Source organism: Poecilia latipinna, unplaced genomic scaffold, assembly GCF_001443285.1.
Source record: "Poecilia latipinna isolate Pla-1442-1.1 unplaced genomic scaffold, P_latipinna-1.0 Scaffold105, whole genome shotgun sequence".
Classification (NCBI taxonomy): Eukaryota; Metazoa; Chordata; class Actinopteri; order Cyprinodontiformes; family Poeciliidae; genus Poecilia; species Poecilia latipinna.
Window position 1 is genome coordinate 130,647 of NW_015112721.1, and position 24,487 is coordinate 155,133.

The 24,487-nt window shown below is 38.0% G+C and overlaps 1 protein-coding gene across 3 annotated transcripts; it reads left to right on the forward strand.

The window, feature by feature from the left end:
* Window positions 1–4,788: 4,788 nt before the first annotated feature.
* LOC106944616 (testis development-related protein) lies at window positions 4,789–9,412 on the forward strand. Of its 3 annotated transcripts, none has more exons than XM_015027707.1 (6): window positions 4,789–4,970; window positions 5,142–5,275; window positions 5,448–6,030; window positions 7,422–7,499; window positions 7,704–7,810; window positions 8,140–9,412. In XM_015027707.1, exons 3-6 carry the CDS (start codon window positions 5,950–5,952, stop codon window positions 8,498–8,500), a joined length of 627 nt encoding a protein of 208 aa, XP_014883193.1. In that variant the 5' UTR covers window positions 4,789–4,970; window positions 5,142–5,275; window positions 5,448–5,949; the 3' UTR covers window positions 8,501–9,412. The 3 variants fall into 3 exon arrangements, with proteins under 3 accessions (XP_014883193.1, XP_014883194.1, XP_014883195.1); XM_015027708.1 differs by having other exon boundaries at window positions 5,463–6,030; XM_015027709.1 differs by having other exon boundaries at window positions 5,823–6,030.
* The last annotated feature ends 15,075 nt before the right edge of the window (window positions 9,413–24,487 follow it).

Genomic DNA, 24,487 nt, shown 5'->3' on the forward strand with positions numbered 1-24,487 from the left:
GAGAGACAGAACCTTCTTAACCCTTGTGCGTTCGAGGACTAAGGCAAAGGTAGAGGACTGCGGCAAATGATGCAAATTTTACGTGTGTGGGTTCGGTTGGAACCCATTTCCACATACAAGGGTTATGGAAATTTGATGTTGAACATCAAATCTATATTTGTTATCCTGTTAGAAAACTTTTTTTGTTTGTTTGTTTAGAGTTTTCTCAGAAAAGAAGTTAGCAAATTAGTTGCAGAATCCAGTGGTGCATAGTCCAAATGCCAGAGTCAAATTGGGTTGATTGTAAATCTTTCAACCTTTTAATCGATGTTTTTATTAAGAATTTCAGAAAATAATTCCTTTTCATCTGTTATTAGAAAATTTGAACGTAAAGTGGTAGGTAATGTCAGCTAAAAACCTTATGCATGTATCAGTTTTTTTTCTGTATCCTCTGTTTTTTTTTCTCCCCACAGTCCAGAAAGCATGCTTGTTAGGTTAATTGGTTGCTCTAAATCGGCCGTAGGTGGGAGTGTGGGCTTGCATGGTGATTTCTTCCTTTGTTAACCATCCAAAGGACTGACAAGCAGAGAGCAGCCAATGTCACGCCCCTTTGACACCCTGTCGGGCCTTTACTCCAAACAAGACAAAGGGTGCTCAGAAAATGAAATAAGTGAGAATTTGTTTTAAATCAGTCCAAGGGCCTCCAACTCCAGCGCTTTGGAGTTATTGTTGCTTTTAGATGAATCCCTGCTCCAACTCACCTGAATCAAATGACTCGATTATCTCCTCAGTGTGACATCAAGTTCTGCAGAGGCCTGGTAATTAGCCATTTGATTCAGGAATATTGAAGCAAGAATTCACCTTAAAGTTGCAGGACGGTAGCTCCTGATGATCAGAGTTGAGAAAATGATTTACCCGTTTGATTAACTTATTACATTTAAGCTAACTGATGCCTTCAAAACTCTGTTTTCAGCCACATCAACTTCAGTACTTTTTAAAAACCGGAGCTAATTTTAGGTGTCATAGCTCAGAGTTAGCTTAGCTTAGCAACTGTAAAGGCTCCAATTACAACTGAAGAAAATATGTCTAACTGAACCCAAAGTCATCCACAAAAAGAAAAATACATCATAAAGTAGCTGGTCATGGGAGAAAATGTTTTGAAGACTGGCTACACAACATAACTACCAATACCACTTCTGAATGTCCTGCTTTGTAAGGTAAAAGAGTCCCTCTCCTAGTATTCCTTTACCATATAGCTCTTTTTTACAGCTTTTTATAATTTTGATCCCTCTGAACTGCTCTTCAAACAAGGAAACAAGTTGTTTGAAGTCGCTGGTGTATTATATTCTTTAAAAAAAAAAAAAAAGTTATTCTTTATTGTAGTAATGCAAAATGGCTGTTATAGCCATTATCTTGGCTATAACAGCTGACCTGCTTACTTGGGTTTCCCTGCATCAATAATGTCATCAGCATTTGCAGTTTGAAAGAGAAAAAAACATTTATTTCAATCTGACATTTAGCATCGTCAGGGCCTTGACCTTCTCTATCATATTTTTATCATGCAGGTATTTCTAATACAGGACGTGGCACCAGATACTGGAGCAAAACGCAGCGGGGTTCATTTCACACCCTTCACCTATTAAACACAAGTCTCATCCTGTCTTCGTGTTCTCAAATGAGTGTCTTTACATTCACATCTATTTTGGTGTGGAACATCCAGAGTGTAATTCTGACCATGCATCAGCTCTATGAAAGTTTTAACCCTCCCTTCACACGTAGACTAAGTTAACAAGTTCTTGGAAGCGGTTATGTGGATACTAGTTGGAGGGAGGAGGTGACAAAATCCTGCAAACAGGGCGCTTAGATGGATGAGGGCAGATTTATCATGCCATGTGTTCTGATAATACACCTGCACCCACTTTGACAGAAATGAGATACAGAATGATTTTTATTTTCATTTTATAGTGTGTATTATTTTCAATTTTTAAGGCACAGCTGTTTGTAAAGTTAAAGGTAAAGTTGATTTGTACTGTAAAGCAGAGAATAATGGTCAAAGCAGGACTGCATCTGTGAGGCTGCAAAGTGTGAGAACAAATATCCAGACATAGAAACTATAACAAAATATGTAAACGTATGGAAAATTTGTTTTCAGTGTTGAACAAACCTCAGAGGGTGAGATCTTCTTATCACCAGTGTGTGATGGCAGAAAGCCCAGCAAAATTTCTGCTCTTCAGAATGTGTTTATGACTTGTCATCAAATCTAGTTTCTCCTGTCACACAGGACCTTATAAATATAACCTAGTTCTTTCTCAGATTTAATAAGTGGTGAAAGACAACACGGCATCTACTGACTACGAGGAACTACAATGTTTTTATTTACTTTTTTTTAAAGATTTTTTTTGGCTCTAGTGGCCCCTATTTGATAGTTAATTGACAGGAAAGTGGGCGAGGAATTACTATTTTAACTCCAGATTCATGCTCTTTGCTACATTTCAGAGTAGGATGTACTTTTGAAACTTTTTTTCCCCTTTTTTTTTATACTTAGTCAAACACGCATAGACGTATTTTATTGAGATTTTATGTAACGGATCAACTGAAAGTAGTGTATTATGGTATGTTACATAGTGGAATAAAAATGAGTCATGTTTTTCACATTTTATAACATAAAAAATTAGCAGCCTCTTCTTTTGCAGGAAAAAGGTTTCTGAGGAACAAATGCAAGGCATGAGTTTGAAAAAAAATGCTTTTGTCACATTTATTTATTCTTGCACAAAAAATTGAAGTCAAATGGGCTAAATTGGTGTTTATTAATGGTGCACAAAAACAAAGTTTCCTTAAATTTTTTTTCTAATTTTGCAAACATGATTATATATTGTTACTCAAACAAGCCTTTATCATACTTTGAATAGCCTTCAGAATGGTATAGAGGAATTTTTCTGCCATGAAATCCTGCTTTCCGACTGAAACGTGTGCTCTTGGATTATGGCAGAAAAATTCCTCCATACTTCGGTTCTTAATTTCCTTATTTCCATGAATTTTGGTGATAATTCTTCCATCTGTCACATCGAGTTTATTGTCATAATTTAGTTTGCTGAACGTTAACAGAAGGAACCAGTTTGACTCTCTTGCTTCTGTTTAGCCCTCTGGCCATATTTCCAGCTGCTCTATTGAATTTGTCGACAATGAAAGTTCTTCCCTCCTTTAATGTCCGTCTCAAATGCTTTGAAGGTTTGAGGTCTGTTTAGCAAAAATGAATTCATCAAATACATCTTGAAGTTTAACTTTAGTCATGTTTTGTTTTTGGTCCCGTTTTCCTCTTGGAAAACAAAACTTTACTTTCCCTCGTAAGTGAAATGCAAACCTTACATTTTATGGCATTTAATCTGGGAAGGATAACACAAATTTGAATAACATTTGATTATTTTGAGTCGTGCATGTGATACTGTGGCATGCAGATGTATGTGAAAATGTTTTCTCTGTTTTGTACATTCTGTTCCACATCTCTTAAGTAACACTCCAGAGGATGGGAGCGTTTTACTGTCGCCACCCTCTGGTGGTAAAGAGAACAGTGATGACAAGTCTACAGCAAAAGAATCAACTACCTACAGAAAACACAAAAAGTGCATCTACAAAAATATGTTATTTTAAAAATAGCATTGTATTTGTTTAGATTTAAGTAGAATTGGGTCGTTCTCATTCTTAAGTCATTCAAAGTTTCTTGCCAAAAGTTTGCAGTTTCAAAACAAGATAAGACTTAACAGTCAAGAACTATTGATTAGATCTGTTGTGAGGAGCTTCTGCAGAAACACGTCTTGTTGAAAATGAAAATATTTAGTTGAAACATGCAATTTGAAAAACTTATTTAAACATTCACAGCAAACATCAAGAAAGATGCTTTTGTATCCCTAAAGATATTTGGCCTGAGGTCCAAAACTGGATTTTCTTGACTGTGACAATAAAAATAATAATAAAAAAAGAGAATAAACGATAAGACGGTTACAGAATTAAGATGATCAACTTGTCATAAATGTGTTCAAGAAATAAAGTTGGATTACGTAAATACTGGTCGTCAGACTTTAGCAGCTGCATGTTCAAGATGAATTTTAAGCTAAGGCAACAAGATTTGTGCAGTATTTAAATTATAACCCCCCCCCCCCTAAAAAATAGTGATGCTTTCTCTTTCAACATCACCAAATCCAATATGAACGTGTCAAAAATCTCTGGAGCCATCTGGTGGCCGTCTGAGTCTCTTTGTGTTTAATCTAGAAAACAGAAGAGCTGTGGAAAGAAAATATAAAATAAATATTTATTTCCAAAAACAGACATGTTAACTACTTTTTTGTACTATTTATGTAAAAACTTTCTGTTCAGATGTTGTAGTACGTACTGTTGAAACGGTAACTACTGATGAAATTGTCCTTTTATAGCATGAAAAGCATAAGAAGGCCTTATGTTGACAATAAAAATGTCAACATGCTGTTCAGTAACCAATAAACTTTGACGATGACCCATCATGAACAACTTTCTTGCAAAAGAAGTACATTTTTAACAAATCCATAAGTTCAGAACATCTCAAACTTTATTTTATTTTATTTTTACTTTAAAGAATGCAAGCACTTCCATAAGTACTTCATGAGCTGGTGTTTTTAGGGGACTTTAAGTCCCCTAAAAATATAAGTAGGCCATCCACCAAACCACTCTGCACTGTCCTGTGTGTCGGCTCTGCTAAATCATTGGGTGTGACCTTTATTTGCTGAGTGAAACCTGAGCAGCCCCAGCAAATTGGCTCCCCTCCAAAGAAGCAACAGATATTGGTGTTGAAGTAGTTGCGTTGTTTACTCACTTGAATGTATTATTCATTTTCAAATGATGGATCTGTTTGACTTAACAGCTTCATCCCTGCTAATCTGTTAACAAGAGCAAGACAGCAACACAAGCTAGATCCCATTTCTTTGCTGCGTAATCAAGGCTATAATCAGTCCTTTCTTTTGGTAAGTAACAGGAGGATAAATTTATTAGTTTTTACCACAACAAATACAAGATTTAAGTTTAACACAAAAATATTCGTTAATCAGGATGAATTGAGTCAAAAAAGCAAAACTTTGCTTAGTTCTAGTGAAATGCAATCATTCGTCAGAGCTTTATGCTTCTTTATCTAACAGCAGCAGACAGCCATCTCAGGTGGCCAGGTGTCAGAGTGAGAAAAAACAAAAAAAACAAACTCACTGCACACCTGAATCTCATCTGTGAAAAGGATGATGAGGAAGTGGCCATGTAACAGAAACACAACGTGAAGGTGAGTTTCCATAAATACACACAACTCAGACTCAAGTTAAACACTAAAAGATTGAGTAAAAACAGAACTAGGATTTTATGTTTGTGTCGAACACAAGTCGAGAATCCACATGAAATTGAAATAAAAGAACATTTCAGGTTGTCTTTACTAACGTACCCATGTCTGTAATTAGCTCTTGTGTGTGCAGGAGCCGTCCTACCAAAGTTGGCAAACAATACAGCTCTGGCTCTGCAAAAAGAGACCCTCTAAAATATAAATGAGGAAATCCACACCTGTTTCCAAGTAACCAAGGCAGGTAGAATGTACTGTGACGAATGCCAGTGCATGTGCATTCACACTTGTTGTTTGGCTTCATGCACGAGCAACACGATTTCCTAGTTTTACCTGTGCAAGACGCCGTGTTGGAACGGCAGCTGCCGCTAACCTGTTTGTCCTGAAGAAATAGACCAAAGCTGATCAAAGGGAGAGTATGAGAATACTCCAACGTTCGTTCTGAAGAGGTTTTCTGTGTTTGCCGCCCGCTGAACGTTTTCCCACATGGAAACAGGTCTGCTGAGGCCCAACTGAGACGTCCTGAAGCTGGAAGCAGAGACTCGGTGGAGGGTGGGCGACTTGGAGCGGCAGAGGTCTTCACAGGTGTTTCCTCTGAGCGTTGAGCATCAGTTTGTGCAAACATGAATCCCATGTGGAAGGTGTATAAAGGCAAAGTGATGAAGACTCTGAATCCTGAGTATGAGGAGGATACTGCAGAGGAGGTAAAGGATTTACACACAACTACGAGATAAACGATCAAATCTGAGAAAGCTCACTTGATTGACACCAAGATCGGGTCACTTGCTTTATTTTTTTATTTTTGTAATATTTGAAACAAAGTTGGCTACAACTTGCAGGATGATGTCCTTTCTATGTGAAAGAAACTTGATGAAAGATGTTATCATCTTGTGCATTTTAACTCATTTATGTGTTGAATATAGTCTGAGACTTCAGACATGGAAATATTAGTTTAGAAATACTAATTGTATTTTAACATCATTGCTTTTTGAGTTGTCTACTAGGGTTGAATATGATTCATATTTTGTAACTAGGAAAAAAAACTGAACACAAGATAAGCTTAAGCAAGAAAAAAAATTATCTCTAAAACCATTTGAGGAAATGAATATATATATATTTTTAACTTCTAACCATCAATTCATCTACAGGAGCTAAACTCTGAGGCTATGGACACTACTTCTCGCAAAATGGCTACAACAATCAAATTTCCAAAGCATCTTTGGCACTTTTTCAAGATAATATTTTTCGAACAGAGTTTTTTTATATTTTGAAGAACAAAAATGCTTGTCTATTTCCAACTGCAGCAGGTTTAGTTCTTGCTGGAATTGCTGCCGCTGAAACAGACGGTGCTGTGCTGACCCAGTTTGCTGCAGAGCAGAGAAATTCGATCTCGGGATGGAGCTGAGCTGGCGGATTAGTTGGCCTTCCAGTGCTTGACTGACAGGGGATGAGACAAATAGCCAACTCTTCAGCGCACACTCGGATCGGATCAGATCAGCTGACATCTTCAACTTGTGCTCTCGTTGAAATGCTAGAGTTCCTGTTAGGACAAAATGATGCATTGCACGTGTGGAGAAGGTTAATGGTTAGATCCTATTGCTTAGCAAGTCAGTTTAGGGAAGGTAAGTCACATTTTCAGCCACAAGGCAGTTCAGAGTGCTTTGCATGAATTGGAAGGAAATACAAACAAAACAACAAAACTAAAAGACAAGAAAATAAAAGCATAAAACTAAATATTAGTTCCCCATGTTTAATAAGGTTAAGTCCATAATTTATAAACTAATAGAGGTTTCTCTGGATCTATTTTTGTCACATTTAAACAACCTTTAAATTATTTTGCAAGGTAATGGAGCAATAGATAAAAGAAAACAATGTATTTTTTTCCAAAGTGTCACACAATGAAATGTATATTCTCGGAAGGCAACAATTAATGAGATCTTCTAATAAGAGTTTACCACAATTTCTGCAGGTTGCAGTATTCAGAACGCACACTAGATGGCGGTATCTTTACAGAAACTCTGGTCTACGGCATTAATTGAACACTGGAAGGTGAAAAGGTGAAGTTGACCATTCATTTTGTCCAATGCTGTTGCAGGTCACAGAGGTAGAACATGACATGAGTCCAATACAGGAGGATGAAGGGCCCAACGCCGTCTCTCAGCTGGCCAGAAAGGTATGCCATCAGTCGACCTGAGCACCGATAAATGTCAACATACAATGACAAGTCAGTCCAATACCTGCGTTGACAGCGAATACAATTAAAGCTCCTCTTTTGAGTTTCTAAGCAATGAGGTCTTTGTTTTTTTTTTTTTTTTTTTGAAAAACATAAATATATCCTATCATATGAACTTTGACCTTTGCGTGTCTGCTTTTTCAGATGCAGGGGGCCGGCGCTAAGAGCTGGAACAGGTTTTCGTCTCTCTTCAACAAAGAGGATGAGCACCAGCTTCTGGAGGAGACCGAGTGCCCGCCTGTCGCTGACCAGTGAGTCCAGAGCGGATTTACGTTCCAGCTTATTGGTGTCAAAAACTGGTTTAAATTTATTGATGTAAAATCTGTAAGACCTTTTGTATGAAATGTTTCTCTGAGGCTCTAAAATAAAGTAATTTTATCATTAAAAGAAAATCTCAAGAGAACTTCATCACCTTCATCCCAAAGATATCTAGTTCAGTTTGTCTGCTTCAAGATTAAGCATTTCTCATCAAACTGAATAATTTTGATGATATCCACCTTTTAAAAAAAAAAAAATCTAAATTGGGATACATTATTGAAGCACACGGTCAATAACACCCATGACTTTCCTGAACTGTCAGCCCTCTCGCAGCAAAACCTGAAGAACCTCCTCGACCGACCAGGCGCAGTGGATTCTGGGATAGTTTCGCAACCAACTTTGCTGCAAAGAAGCAGGCCGAAGCTGCTGCTGCAGCAGCTGCAGCAGCAAACGAGGGTGTGGCAGAGTCAGGTGAGGAAGGAGAGACTCAGGCCGCAGGGGAGGAGCAGCAGGTCGGCCCGGCTGAGGAGACGGAAGCGGGAAGCAGCAGCAGCAGCAACAACAGCTTCTCTAAATATGTGACGCTGGGAGGGAGCGGCGAGGACGCCTCCTTTAAGTGGAACTTTGTTACCAGCAAGCTGGCAGAGCTGAAAACCAAGGGCATGGTGAATAAGACCAACTGATCGCTACAAAGGTGTCTCCTAACATTCTTACAAAATGTTACAGCAAATCGTATTTAGTTTAACTTTATTTCATTATAATCTCATTTGATTGTTTTCAGGTCTTAAAGGTAAAAAGACATTAAAACTTTTTTTTTTTATTTCAATCAATGAACCATGAAAGGTGGGACGTGGTGTGTATAGACATTGATCCTGGACTAAATTTTAAACTGTGGATTACTTCTACTTGCAGAATAAATGTTGAGTCTACTTATTTAAAAAAAAAAAAAGCCTAAGTGTTAATCTTGCAACAATTGAATTTGTGTCTCAGTAACAGGGCAGGAGAAGTGTGCATTCCTCTCTCCTAGTTTCGATAAAGTGCTGCTTGCACCGTTCCATGATGTGAGCTAAGCGGAGGTTTATTGTTGTTTTCAGAAACGCTTGAAAACTTTAAAATGGAGTTTGTGTGCGGTCATATTTTCCACCACAGTGCTTCTTCAAACAAAAGGGGCCCATCTACCTTTCAACAAATCTAACCTAATCCGTAGTTTAGGAGAAAACTGGATTAAAAGATTAAAGGCAACGTTAGCTGGATTAGCCGAGGATCAGATCACTTAACCTGTTCACAGAGAGAATTACAGCTAAAAGGTCTTTAATTCTGGTGAGACCCTTTATATGGGCACGCACTTTCTAAGAACTTCTTCCTTTGTGATGTGAAATGAAAGACTAAAATGTGTGTTTGGTCATAAAATCTGAAACCATGACTTGAATTTTCTAATCTTTGACTGAGACTGAAATGTGCAATGTGTGAATTGTTTTGTTTGTGATGGGGGGAAATTGGCTGATGTTCTTACTTTGGTGTCTTTTGGGTTTTGACTTGTATGTTTCTTTTGTTTTTGATCCTGATATGACAAAATAAAGACCGTTTTCCCTGAAGGTTTTGCGGTCTCATTTAAAAAGATCTCTAAAGCACAACAGTGCAAAATTTACTTGGATGTTTTGTGACTAAAGCAAAGTGGTGCATAAATGTGAAGTGGAAGATTCACAATTAAGTCTCATGAACTTTGCACATGTAAAGAAATTTTGCAACATGTTGCAAACCTACAGTGTGACCATCAAATCCTTGACATAAACCTTTTGAAATCTAACCTCTGACAGCTGGATGTTTGATCCTTCTAAATGTCTTACACCCCATCTGTTGCCTTAAGTCAAATGTACCTAAATACAAATTCCTGTAAACTTTACAGCATCTCTGCAGCTCTTTTTCCAGTTTAACTTTCTTTTAAATTAGATGTTAAATAGTTCAAATTCTTTTTTCAGTTATTTTCCCATATCTCAAATATTCAATAAAAAAAAAGGACTCCACAGTTAAAAAGTTACTACCATTGACCAGCAGGGGCCGCTACTCTCTTCGGAATGGAAAAACCTTGATCAACTCTTCTCTGTTTTCGCTGCGTTTTCCTCCACCACCACTAGAAACGTATGTTTTATTATGAACTTTTCATACAAACCATTGTACTCAATTTCCGTTAGATATCAAAGTATTTTTTTTTATTTGAAACTGATTGTATTGTGTGTCAGATATAGCTTCCCTCATTTCCTGTTTCCTTCCATTGTATTTCCTGTTTTTATTAACCCCCATTTCCTCCCTAACTGTAAGGTGTTGACTCAGATAAAACACAGCTTCCTTTTCCCTATTTGGGACTTCCAGGTTTCCATTTGAATTTGATATCTCACCTTTTAAAATAAAAGATAAATAATTTCAGCAAATGCACCAGGAGCCCAGGCTGGTCTTTTTTTTTATCCATCTCCAGCATCAGTCAGATTTGAAGCTGTCATCATGGATTCTGTGAGACTCACTGAGTCGCAGTAGCTCTGTCCACACTTCCCTACAGTTGTCAGTCCCACTTTGAATCACAACAGATCTTTCTCTGCTTTCAGCTAAGCAACGTTCTGCATTTGGAACTTCTTTTTTTTTATTAAGTACTTATATAATGAGGTTAGAGGAGAATCAATTCCCCCAAATATTGTGTGGAACTATATATTTTAGAGATATTACATTTCACACAAAATATCTTAAAAGTTCAACATAGAAAAAAATTAAAACATGAAAAATCCTCTTCGTTAGTCTTTTCTAGCAGCATCCGAGACAACATCTGGACTATTTTATCGACTTTAAATTCATTTTGAATAACAAAAGATATTTGTGCAATGTGTTGCACCCAATTTGAAATTTAGATGAAATGCATGTGTTTGACTGTTTATTGTGTGAATGGAAAGTTGAACTTGTGTAAAATGTCAACAAAAATGTATGCTTGATATGAAGGAAGCAAAATCAATGTTTAACTGTAGTGCAAAGAGAACAGAAGAGCAATAACAAGAGCAGCTCCACACCACTCATAGTTTCCTAAGGGTTTTGGAGATTGTGAAAATGAAGAAAACTGATACAGATCAAGTTTAGGTTTTATTAAGTTTCTCTTGTTTTGCTTGTTCTTTTGCTTCTGTTCTTCAATGTTTCGTGTTTCTCGGTCGATTTGTCTTTCCGCTGCCTGAACACTGGGTTTCATTTTACTAATTACCAAACCTGAATTCCTTTGGTCGTTATTGTCCACAGAGCTCTCAGTCTGGTCTTTGTTTTTGGGGTTTTTTCCTGCCCAGTTTTCTCCTTGGATTCCCCACTAGTGAGTCACATCTTATTCATGTGGAAAGTGAGCTCAGCAGTTCAGCACACCTGCTGCCTCTGGAGCCACTGTTTGAAAGAGCAACACCACTTGAAGGGTAGAGTTGACTCGATCACTGCAACTGTGGTACATGGGCAGCGCACTGACTAAAATCATTTATGCTGCTGGATAATGTATTGTTAAGTTATTTCAGAGTTCGTTAAGAAAAACAGGCCATGCCGCTGACATGGTCGCCATCTAACCTAAACAAATGATGCAAGGAGGAATTGTGCAGCATATGTCTGCTTTGATTTAATTTGTTTTGTGAAAAATAATTTCCATAATTGTACCTTTTGGGCTTTTGATGTGTGGCGTAGATATTCGTGGAAGTTGCTTCTATCTTTTTTCATTTAGCCTTTGAAAAATCTATTGTTAACATACACTATGTTGACCCAAAACAATTGAATTCAGTCACCAGCTACAGCCCTCAGGCCTCATGTGGGCTCCAGATTAGCTCCAGATCTGTGCATAGAAAACTTTTTGGAAAGGGTTTCACTGTCTAAGCAGTTGCATCCAAGCCTTATGATGTGATGCAAAGTGTAAACTTTAAGGCAAAGTTAGAGTGTGGGACTAATTTTCAGTGGTTGGGCTCAACACCTAAGTTGCAATGAACAAATGGTTCCTGTTATAATATAATAGTGAATCAGTGCACAAAGTAACTCCATAAAGATGTGGTAGAGAAGAACTGAACTGATCAGAGTCCTGACTTCAACCTGACTGAGCTCTTTTGGGATGAGCAACCTTCACTTCCAACATTAGTGTCTGATGTTCCAAAATGTTATTCTGGAAGAAGGGTCAGAAATTTTAACAAAGACGCTTCTACATTTACAGACAGTCTTCCTGACTGAAAGATTCATAGCCTTGACATCCAAAACTGGATGTCAAAGTCTAATTTCAGTATGAAAGAAAATTCCCAAATAGCTTTAGAAATGTACACTACATTAGGAAGTGGCAGGAAAATAAAAGAGAGGCTGCTTTACCACCTAATATTAAATTCACTTGAGGATAACAGGATAGAGAATAAGTTTTAACTTTGTTTTTTTGGCAGATAGTATATGGATGGATGATGTAACAGGGAAAACTGAGATCCAACTGAGATGACGCAAAATTTCACTTTAGTTGCACACACTTACAGTAGACAGGTCATGTTTCTAACTCAGTTTTACAGTCCTGTGAGAAAGATATGTTAGGGCCCAAATTTCTCTCCAAAGAGTTTATTTTTTTTTATTATTTTGTTACTGTCTGTTCTCTGTGCACAGACATTTCCCTTTTCACAGAAACGGTACATACAGCTTTCTTAATCTCACAAAAGGCATTTTTGTCATGCATTTAACGAGGTGAGAAATGCAAACAATCCTTGTTTATTTTTTCTGTCCTCAGACTTGTTTTGTCTCTAAAATTTGAGACCAGAAGTTAGTCGGAGAGATGATTTATAGGTAGAATTATGGAAATGTCTGTAAAAATCAAAGCTGCTTCCATCACTGAGCCCCACAGGCATGTCTGGCTTCACTCAGGTGTGACATCGTTGCGGTGGGCGTCTCAACAGACACGGTGACTCACAGATTGGAGCACCGGTTGCATCTGGAAGAGAACTTGCAGCAGCAAAGATCTTTTCACAAAAACTATGTTGGGAGATTCATTATAGTGACCTACATGCAACTTTCCCACCTGTTTCAGGCGAGAGGGAGGAAACGCGTCTGGGGGAAAGCCCTCAAACGCTCAGTGTATTAACTGTGTAGTCTAAAAGCACATAAGGATGGTGAAACACGTCTCGCTTGTTGAATACCAGAGGGAAAATTAAAGGTTTCATGAACATTATACAAAATAATCAACACAGAGAACGGAGACAAATCCGTTCCAGCATTGTATCTTACTTATTTCTGTGATTGGGAAGCCCAGTTAGTTTGTTTTTAAAACTCTGCAAAACTTTGGTACGCAATTGGTACTAAGAAACCCAAAATGTGCCTAAAATCTTCTTTATGTTTGACCAGAGATGTCTACTGCATACCTGGTTGTACTGAGTGGTTTTTGGGACAAACATTGCTTTTCTAACTGACACTAACAAGACATTTTTTGTATACACAACTGCGTCTCATTTTTTTTAAAACAATTTTCTGCAAATCTGAGCATCTATTCCTACACCTCTCCCAATCAGTCCCACCAGACTAGCGGCAGCAGCAATTGGCAAACACCTGATGGAACGTCATGTCTGCTGAGCTAAACATACAACATACTTTGCATTTGCTCCTAAGTATAGTTGCAAATGGCATAATGAGAAGCATCGTTGTGATGAAGTGCAGAAGTGTCGGAAGGAGTAGGAGCTTCTTAAAGAGACAGAGGCCCAATTTCAAGGTAGCAAATTGCACCGTCAAATTTCTTTTAAGTTAAGTACAACATTTTTGTAACAACTGAAGGTGGCATAGATACTTGATTGCGCTACAGAATGGAAAATACATGATACAACCCTTTAAATGTTTTTTTTTTCTATTTACAGCAATAACTCTAAAATCACAAAAATGTGTTAACATAAATGTTTCAGAAACCAATCCAGACTAAAAGATAGCTTTGAACTGATAGTTTTATCATCTGAAAGCAGGAGGTCAACCAAACAAACATGCAAGAAAAGCAGTTTGCAGGATTTATCTGCGCTGCAGAGATAAGAAGTAGACAATGTGATTTCTGAAGTGGGACTGACCCTCTCCTGGATAACCACGACCCCTCTCTTTCAACCTGCAACACACGGTAATCCTCAGGTGATAATGTGAGGACGACGCAGGAACAATATTATTCCAGTGGCAGCGGACAGACAGCTTGTCATTGATTTAGATTTTTAAAGTAGCATTTAAACTTTTGCAATGTTTTCCAGATGAAATGGGTTGGGAGAGAGGTGTATTCTCCATCCACCGTATCACAAGAAGTTCACACATTATGTTTCATTACTGTGATCTACCGGCTCATTCACAGAATTTAAAGGAAAACTTGCTCCTTTTTCCCAGCAGAGGGTTAATCCCTGCAAATCTACCCCTCTGGTCACACCACAATCCACAGAAAATAACTAAAACACACAGACACAGTGGTGACCTGTCGGCTATCCGTATGATGCGAAATCTGATCCCCACTCGCAGCTCTGCCTCCGAATCTGCTGTAAATGCGCGGATTTTTCTTCACTCATTGATTCTACTAAAAGCTCGGAGTGTAAACAATTGTCTAGTGAACACAAGTCGATTCATTTTGTCGGAATGAGTGTGTTTTTGACTTCGTTCATGTTTGAATCAGTTGAGTCTGCTGGTTGTTTTCACACGGTGGCGACCACCTACAACCAGGAGTCTTGAGAATGGCAAATATGAACCCTGATTCCTGTCTGAGACAGATTTCTTTATCAACATGAGGGCAAATGAGGGAGTTTCAGGTCATCATGCTTTTGTGCTGGTTCATGTAACATTTTGACGTTGTTGCTTGTTTTCGCTGCTGGGATCCAGTGTAATTCTTCCATCTTCGCCCCCAAATCTGAAAGGCTCAGGTTACTGTTTCTTCAGCTGTTTAGGGTTGTTGTTCTTTGGCTTTGCTCCCAACCTGCTGATAAAACCTCTAAGTCAAAACACACACCCTCCCCACACACACACAGACACAAACGCAAGCACACAAAGTGTGAGAACTACCCGATAAAAGGGTGGGAATTCAAACAAATCCATACAGAAAAGCAGGATTTTTCTGACTCACTCAAATAAAAACTCTTCTCTTCATTGCTGAATTTGATATCTGTACAGTATTTGCTGTCTGGTCGTAAAAGCATCTAAAAGTGCTAATCCTAAGCATTAAATGAATCATACCACCAATAAAAAAGAACATAAAACACCCTTGAAACAATGTTAAAATAACATTGTTTGTATTATTATTTTTTTTTTACCTGTAACTGCGGGGTTACATTTCACAAGACAATTTTTTTCTTTCCATCTATAGTTTTAAATTAAGCTTCTTTAATATTTTTTAACTAAATCCCTCCACTGAAAAACAAACTACAAAAAATAAATAAATAAATTCCAGCTTTCCCACCACTTCTGAAGCAGCCTTCATGCACATGGCAAACCGGTCATGCTTCCTTGCCCAGGAAATCGAGCCTGAGGGGAAAGGTGACCCTTATCGGAATGAACAAGTCAGAAATCACACACCGATGCACAACTGGAAATTTCACTACTTCTGTTTCTTGTCGTGGTAGAGCAGTGCAAGTTTAGAGACACTGAGTCACAGCTATACAAACCCATACACATGTCCTGACAACCTGCTCTTCTTCTCCTTAAAGGGCCACAGCCCCCCTCCTCCCATCCAGCCTTTCATCAGGACATCATTAAAGATCCCTTCTTCCCTCCATCTGCTAGTCAGACCTCTAAAAAAAAAAATCCCCCCACTCTAAGTGTCTTCTTTGAGTCCCTTTTCTCTTCCTGTCTGTCTCTATTTCTGACATGTTAGTCTGTGGTGTCACAGCCTGTCTGGCAGCAGAGGAGGGAGGGAGGACCTTGATAAGGCACTTGATGGAGGCTGTCAGGAGGTAAAGCCATTGTGGGACAAAAGCCGTTGTTAGAATGTGGCATTTACAAAGACTGTGTTCACAGAAAGAAAAACAAAACAAAACAACAACAACCACCATGCAGTCAGTCAAAAGCAACCGTCATCATGTTGGAATTATAAGAAGAGCATTGCAATTTTGTCTGCTCTGGGTCCATTTTTCTTTACTTGTGCCACTTAAGCAATTTAAAATCACCGTAATATAGGTTGTTACGGTTGTTTCTGGAACAGAATCCTGACAGACAGATTGCATTTAAAGTAAAAAGTCTTTCACAAATGACAGAACCTGTCTGCTTCCTTTGACATTTAATTGGCATATGGATGCCACTGCAACATAAAAAGTCAAATCAACAATTGTCTCTATACGCTTCTCCTTACGGGGTCATGGGGAGCTCGTGCTTATCTCCATCTGTCATTGGGCAAGAGGTCACCAGCCCATTTCACAGTTCACATTATACATTATTTAACGCAAACCTGAAAAGTACACCATTGCCATCAGCCCTCCTACCAATGGTACAACTCTACCAATTTTGCACATCTACAATTTTTGGTAGTTTGGTAGTTTAAGCTGGATCAGATCAGATGATCTACAGAAATAGGTCAGCCTTGCTACAGATTCTTAATGCTCTCCTTACTCAACCTGTCAGTTCAGAAGGATGACCAGTTCTCAGTGGTCTCACTGGTCATCCAATAATATATCATTATTTGTTCGTTGCAGGTTGCCCTGTCCAGCTGATGCTGTCTTAACTCTTCTGACACAATTGAAAAAAGCTTTTGGACCCCTGAGGTCATTCTAAAAATCAGAGAAGAACTGCAGAGTATCGGCAAATGGACACTAATCTGGACGAGGCTGAGTGGGGAAGAACTGTCATAGTTATTACAACATTACTCTTTGTTTGGTCTCTCATGCAAAATCACAATGAAACACATTGAAATACGGGTTTGTACCATGACAAAATGTGAAAAATGTCAAGGACAAATACTGCTGAAAGGAACGAGAAGCTTAAAGCTCAGTTTTCTTCAAAAGCTTTTCAATCTTTTTTTTTTTTATCTCTGCAGTTTTCAGTCTGTGGGCAGCATTGGTGCCGAATAAAACAACATGACAACCGGGATAATCCTTTCACTCACCACCTGTAGCAATCATGAACGCTTCCTTCAGAGTAACTGTGCTGTAAGAAGCTCTTTAGACCTGAGTGAGTGCCCCTCTGTTTTCCAATTAGACACCTGGATCCCGCACACCTGGACTTCAACACAGCTCCAAAAGAACACATAAGAGACCCAGAAGAAAAGCACAAAGGAAACAAAATGATAGTTTAGGTCAATGTATCTCCTGCTATTGTTTAACACATCAGATGAGCGGATGTGTTAAGATGGAACTTTGAGTTTTGTTCGTTATGTTCTTTCAGAGTCATATCTGATTAAAAGGATGAGCAAAAGTCAGAAATGGACTCAATATTTCTATCTGTTTTTCAGTTTATGGCACCATTGGTATGCAGGTCAGATAATCTGCTAGATTTGCATCTGAGGGCTACATTCCTGAGCTCAAAAATGTTGACAAGTCATGAAAGATCCTTGCAGCGAACCAAAGGATGTAATTAAAGGACTTATACATGATTATAAGCTGAGTAGGTCAACGTATAACATGACAAATTTGTTTTCCAAACTGCAGTTCTGCGTGTATTTATCAGCCTTTGGGACTTACACCTTGAAAAGTCGCTCAAGATTCAAACGAGAATTGTTTTTATATTTTAAATTGTTGACTAGTTAGGTGAATTTTATTTGACTTTATTGGTATTATATTTTCATTTTTTAAAATTTTCCTACTATTACAATGACTAAAAATTAACATATGAAATGTTAACTTCTCTAGGTGTCAATCAAAGAGAAGTTGTAGATATTTAATATTATTTTCAGTAAGGATTATTTTTTTATGAAATAATAATAAATAAAAACAACAAAAAAACTGTAACCATCAATTACAGACAAGACATTAGAGGAACCAAGAGAAGAAAAAAAAAAAAATCTTCCAAATTTGGTCATGACTGACATCTGCTTTCCTGAACAGGATCCTGCAATTAAATCCCTTCAGAGGACGATACATCAGGTGTGGATCTCCCGTGGTTTTGGAGGGTTGTCAAAAGTGGAATCCTCTGGGGAGGTCCTGCCCAGCACGGCGCCACGCTGAGGGGCCTTCCTCTGCCCTGGCGACCAGACTGGGGTTAAATTGGGAATAGCAAACCCAGAGCTGCGGTGAAGACCAGGGCGAGGTCAAGTGCTTTGGTCTGCTTTGATGATGGTTGAAGTCGGAGCAAGCAGGCGCTCTGCATCTGCAGCCAACAGATGATGGACCAGCTGCTGCTGTAGCTGCTTCTGCGTCTTTGTATGTTATTTATTTCAAACGTATCATATCAGGGACATAAAGCAATGTTACATTAAAAGGGGAACTATTGTCCTGCCTGTAAGCTCTCTATGGCTGTTTCTGAATGTAAAACTTTCACTTCTTGTTTTTACAAGATCACTGGCTTTAAAACTGATTTGTCATTATGACTGTTTCATCTGACATTCATGTTTCTCTCCACTGTGTTTATTCTGCTTTATTTACAAGAGCGCTTCGTGGTGAAATGATATCTGCAGCTACTTGTGTGAGAACAAACTGCAGCAAATCAATGACAGGAGTGTTCATTTAGAATCCATAGTTGTTATGGATCCCAGGAACATCTTGCCTACGATTGGATCATACAAAGTAGGTTCATTTTTTTATATATATATTAAAAATTTATGTACTCCTATCCCAAAGCCATAAAGTTTTTCAAGTCGGTGGAGAAGCAGAAAACCTGGAGTTTCTCTTTACTCTCTCAGGATTTGAACAAGGTTTTGATTTTGCGCTTTTATCACACCAAAGCTGTAAAACACCTTAAAACGATCTCCCCAGTTCCAGCACTGAGAACAGCCTATGGCACACGTGGGACTATGGGATGTACTCAGGGAGAGAAGTTAAAGTTTTGGCAGTATTTCTTCATCATGGGAAGCAGAAAAGAACAAGGTGTCATTAATGGATCTGTTCTGTGTTTCAACTCCTCTGGCAGTGGATGCATAATGCATACAAATCTGCATTAAATCTGCCTGTTTATTTCCGTACTGTGATCATCTGATCTTTCTTTGTACAAACAATTTAATTTCTTTTTTTACTTTGTAAAGCATATAATTACATTGCAATACAAATAATAAAAAAAAAATAAAAAAAAAATATTAACTTTGCAACTCTTAATGTTTTGGATCCAAGAAGTTCATCCAAATTGACTTTGATCTAAAATATTTTTGAAAACTAGTTAAAAGCTTTTTCACATCCTCTATAAAATGAAAACCAGCAAATTGTGTTGCAGCATGTTATAGCCAAAGTTGAATTTACATTTTCCACAATAATAAAAAAAGTTGCAGGACTGACCTCTAAAAGAGAAGCATATTGATACCGCCTGCATGCACTCTGCATAAACTGCAGGACTCTCAAACACTGTGAAATTTTGCCGTCTCTGCTTTTAGCTGAAAGGAAACCTTTAAAGCTGGGTGAATATCCCTTCAGACATCCACAAGGTAAAACTGGAGGCAGCTGGGGGAAGCTGTTTGAAGCTTAGTCCAATTCTTTTTTTTTTTTTTTTCCCCTTTCCTTCTGAAGTGAATAAATTTTCCCGGACAAATATAACCAGCTATGGAAAAAAGCCAAAACTGCCTCCTAAAAGGAGAAGATCCTGTCACTGGCTGTAGCTGGGTCATGTTGTGAAACATGCAGTCTCAGGAGATGCTTTGGGAGGAAAGACAACAGCTAAGAGTGAAAGAGGATGCGATGAAGTTGCCTATAAAGACTCCATGATGGAGTTTAGATGATCAGCAGAGTTCTCATGCGAATCAAATATCAAAGAGAGCAAGACTTTTATTATAAATGCAGACGAGGAGCGAGGGCCAGCTGTCGACCTGATGTTCCCGTCTTCCCACACGACCAGGAATAGATTCGACTGTGTGACGAGGCTGTTTTCTCACCACAGTGTGGCCATAAAGGTTGACTCAGAAAGGAAGACAATGCATGGTGTCACGGTGATCGATGATACTCAATTAGATTTCAAAAGTGCAAACATAATGAATGAAGTTTTATATATAAAAAAATGAGACACTCTGGTAAATGTTCACTTTTTTTATATATCGATGTGCATATTTTTACATCTGTTAAAGCTAAATAATTGGATTTTAAAAAATTGTTTCACTTGTTAGACAAAATATACCAAGAAGTTCCTACTTTGCGCACTCACAGCAGCGTTCATGGTGGATCTCACCATGCAGGACTGGCCAGGTACTTGTGCAGCAGTTAATCCTCAAATTGTGATGCTTTAAGCTTCTATGCTTCAAAGTTTGTATGAGTTTCTTTTCCTGGTATCCTTTATTTGGTTTATACCAAAAACGTTATTAAGATGTCCAAATGATCCATTTTTAAGACAATCTTTTCAGAAGTCCTGATCTTTTTCCTTAGTCTCTCTGGAAAAGTTTTAATCTAGACTTTATGTTTTTATTAGAGAGCACACCTCCCATGAAACGTGTGTGGCCTCATCCGATTTTAGAGGAATGTGTCTACATATCAACAGTTTAAGAGGCTGTGTGATGACACATAAGTGTTTTTATTGGTGTCCTGTGGTCTGTTTTCAGTGTAAATTTATTTGGACAGGCAGACCTGGGTATGTTGAATGTTGTTTTGAATGTTCTCTGCTTTTAGACTCTTTTCTGTGCAGTCCAATGGCTTACTTCCAGTTTTCTTTTGGACTTCTTTCTTCAGGCTCTCATAGGAGTTTATACGTTTTTCACATAACTATGTATTTATTTGTTGAAGATGGCAGACAAAGCTTTCTGCCACGGCTTCCAAATGGTGTTTTAGTGTGAGTCGCCTTGAACGTCTAAACACCTTACGTTTCATAACGTTCACTGCTGAAAATAATACATAAATACCTCTCTGGAGATGTGAGAAAACAACAGAATTTTGAATGTCAAATCAAATCTTTTTTTTATTTTTTTTATTTCTACAGCAATAATTACTGGCTAGAACATATTTAAATCTGATCGTTGCTCATCCTTGCCACCCTGTTCACTAACATCATCGTCCAACTGGTGAAAGTTATAATTTGGCTCATCTTTGATTTATTTTCATGTTTTTTGTTTTTTTTTCTAAATCTGTCTACTTCTTGTGTTTATGGCCATCTGCTCTCAAAATGCAGATGGCCAACTCCAAAAGCCAGAAGTTAGCCATGACTGCAACACAAGACATGGCTCTGAGGGTTATTTTTGTTTTATTTTGTTTTGTTTTACAAAATTGCAAAATGTGTGTTTATTATAATTGGCCCTGTTTACTTTAATATCCTTAAATAGAATTCAGTGCAACAAATTATGTTCATAAATCACCTGATCAGTTAATAGAGTACATTTTTGTATAAATGTGTCTCAGGATTAAGTACTTTGAGTTATATTTTTGCCTCCAGCTACAAATTTCTCATTATTTCCTTCATGTCTAACGGAGAGAAAGAACCAGGCATTCAGAATGTAGCAGAGACCAACAGCTTCTGAGATTTTCAGCGACCTGCCACACGGACAGAAAAGTTGCTGAAACCAAGACTAAAATAATCTCCAGCTGAGAAAGAACAACTTGCAGAGCAGTAGTCAAACACACCACCCGGTCTAGCTGTTGCTCCTTTTGTCCAATTCTGTGATCACAAATGCTTTCTGCTGGACCTCTCTCTTATGTTTCTGCAAAAGGATTTGTTCACATTAAAAAAAAAAAAACTTTTAGCAACAATTAAAGAGATTTATAAAATTGTGCATGAGACTGATTTTTAGACAAAAAAAAAAAGGTCAATAGTGTAAATAATGAACTTTTCAACTTCATCTGTCAACACCTCTTATGAGAGGCAGCCATGTTTGCTCTTTGGTCCCTGACTTTCTTGGTTGGCATTATTATTTTGGAGGGGACATAAGTTAATTTTTACATAATTTCTTGTACAAATTTGCGAGTTTGCACAAGACTTCAAACTGGAATGCCACATGTAACTGAATTTGTTCATAGTAAATATTATCTTATCACTGGCTGCAAACTAACTGTGCTCTTAGTAACACTGTGCATTTAAAAAAAAACAGAGAAAAGGTTGCTTTGTAATGTTTCCATCACAGGAATCTTTTGTTGAATTTTTGGGATATTAAAGTTTCCATCTGTCACAAGCATCAGTCTTGGATATCAAGAGTTAAAGTGATGCATGAGTTTGTGGTCAGCTGAGAAACCATTTTTAGGAAGCGCTTCATAATCCCTTTATACTTATTAGTATAAGCATAAACAAATACCAACACATTCTGGTACGTCAAAGATATCATTCACTTTTTCCCTAAACTTAAAAATGCACCTTTTCATTTGTGTTTTTCCTGTATTACTGATTCCCTGCATATAGGATTTACTTTTAAAGCTGAACAGAAGTTGAAAGAATCTAAACTAAACAACACCCAGATCAAGTAACAGGAAATGAAAACAAAGTAAAAGGAAGTCAATATCCTTTTCAGTGGGAATATGTGTTCTTTTACAATAGTGAAGGTCAACAAATGTTTTTTTTTTTCCTCACTAAAACACATAAAGCATCTTCCTCCCCTTCATTTATGTTTCAGGTGGGTCGGAGGCCTTCAGGCGGCCCTTTCTGACGTCACTCTGTTATTTGAGGAGACTCTGCTCAGGTTTCCCACGAGGCACAGACTCCTCTCTTCTCCCTGACCCCCCGGGAAGCAGGGGTCACGCATCAGAGAGGGGAATGAAAAGGACTCTGATTTATGACCCACTGTAGATACCTTCAGCTCAAGAGAGGGTCTTGTTACAGAAGTTGCAGCGGCTTCTCAAAATGTGAAGCTTTGACAGTTTGGAGGAGAAGTAGACATCCTGAGCTGTGAGGCATGTTCCTGAAAGTTAAAAACAGCCTTTTGAATGTCTTTGTTCTGTGTCAGGACAAAAACCAGGTACAGTACAGTGGATATTTTCACTGCATTCCTGGATATAAACCACCACTTAAACCAAAATCGAATAGCAGATTTAGCTAATATATTTTGATCGTTTCTGTCATTCCTAAACTTCGTCTTAAAAGATTTTATCTCAGTCCGTCAAAAAACATTTCAGTTTAAAAACTATATCTGGATTAACTCAAACTGTTTGGATTCAGTGCCTCAGCTGTTATTCATAATTTCCTGCCACAGATTGTGACATTTATTTAAAAAAATAAAACAATCCACTTATTTCTACTTTTTGAGATCATATCAAGCCCTAAAATTTGTTACACAGATATAAGCAGTTGCCTATAAACATATGTTTTCTAATCCTTTTTCTTTCACCACTCACTGTTTCATGGATTAGTGGTTTAGGCAGCACAAATTCATGGATATGGACTCTAAGCAGCTTCATTTCAGTGAGGAAAACATTTGAGTTTCTTTTAAACAGTGTCACAACCCCTATTCGCCTTGTCACGGTTTAGTATTCGAGATTAGGTCAAAGGCTGAAGCGTCCGCTTTTCTTGTGGAATGTATTTCCTAATTATTTGCAGAAAATCTTGCTTTTTTTTTTCATAAAGCCTATGTAAAATATTTCAAAGGAAGTACAGCTTGGGAAGCTGAAACACCTTGATGCATATATAATCACCAAATTAAATCTTTCATTTAGCCGTTGGGCCTGTTCAGACCGTACATCAACAAGTGCTCAAGCTGATTCAGATGTAAGTGGACAAGCTGAACAACAACCATTCACATCTGGAATTAAAATCCTCCTCACTGAAAAGATTTCTCTGTAAAGGCAATACATTGTTTCCTCTTTTCATACAATCTCTAGTTATGACTAAATTACTACGTTGATTTATGTTTGTTTTTCCCCAAAGCACGATTTAGAGATTTTGACTCAACAGTGCACAAAACCACTCCTGCTGCAACAGACAGTCTCATCTAGGTGTACATTTTAGATGTTTTGAGAACGTCTTTCATTAAATTTGCACTCGCTAATGAATAGTTCTGTCTGGATGTTTCATGTTTGAGTCCCTGAGTCATGAACCAAGCTCCTCACTCACATGGGCAGTCTGCTGCAGCTGCTGATGCAGAAGAACTAGGCCAGATTTGACACACTTCACAACCCATGCTAACTCTGACACACATTACTGCTGCTCAGGGCACAGAGGAAAAAAAAAAAAAAATCAAAAGCTACAAATGTCATCGCAACAGGAAGTCCCTCCGAAACACACACACACACAAAAAAAAAAAAATCTGGATTCGTTCTGAGCCCTTTGATTTTTGGGGACTTAAAAAGTTAGCACAAGTGTCAAACTGCTGTAAAGAAATTTTACTAAAATGATTGTGTAACAAATTAGAAGTGGGTGAAAACTTTTTTGGTGAACAAAAGTGCAGAGTCAAAGCCTGTGTGAGAGGAAAAACAACAACAACAACAACAAAAGCATCTGCGGCTTCAAAGCTCAGACTCCCGCTAGTTTGCCATCCTCTTTTCAAACGACCAGACCATTTTTTTTTTCTACTTGCAAACACACTGAGTCATAAACAGGTACACCCGACTCGACTTCCTCCCCCCCCCCACAAAAACTTTGCTTGCTCAGCACCAGACTGATGTAAACCACGTCGGCTGTGTAGCAGTCAGACCCGAGTAGCTCCCTGCCAGCTGTTATCTGTT

Bases quoted from the DNA above. Each gene is read 5' to 3' on its own strand.
- LOC106944616 (XM_015027707.1), top strand. From the start codon at position 5,950: ATGAATCCCATGTGGAAGGTGTATAAAGGCAAAGTGATGAAGACTCTG. The intron at 7,500-7,703 runs GTATGCCATCAG...CTGCTTTTTCAG, and splicing joins TCTCTCAGCTGGCCAGAAAG to ATGCAGGGGGCCGGCGCTAA. The intron at 7,811-8,139 runs GTGAGTCCAGAG...CTGAACTGTCAG, and splicing joins TGCCCGCCTGTCGCTGACCA to CCCTCTCGCAGCAAAACCTG.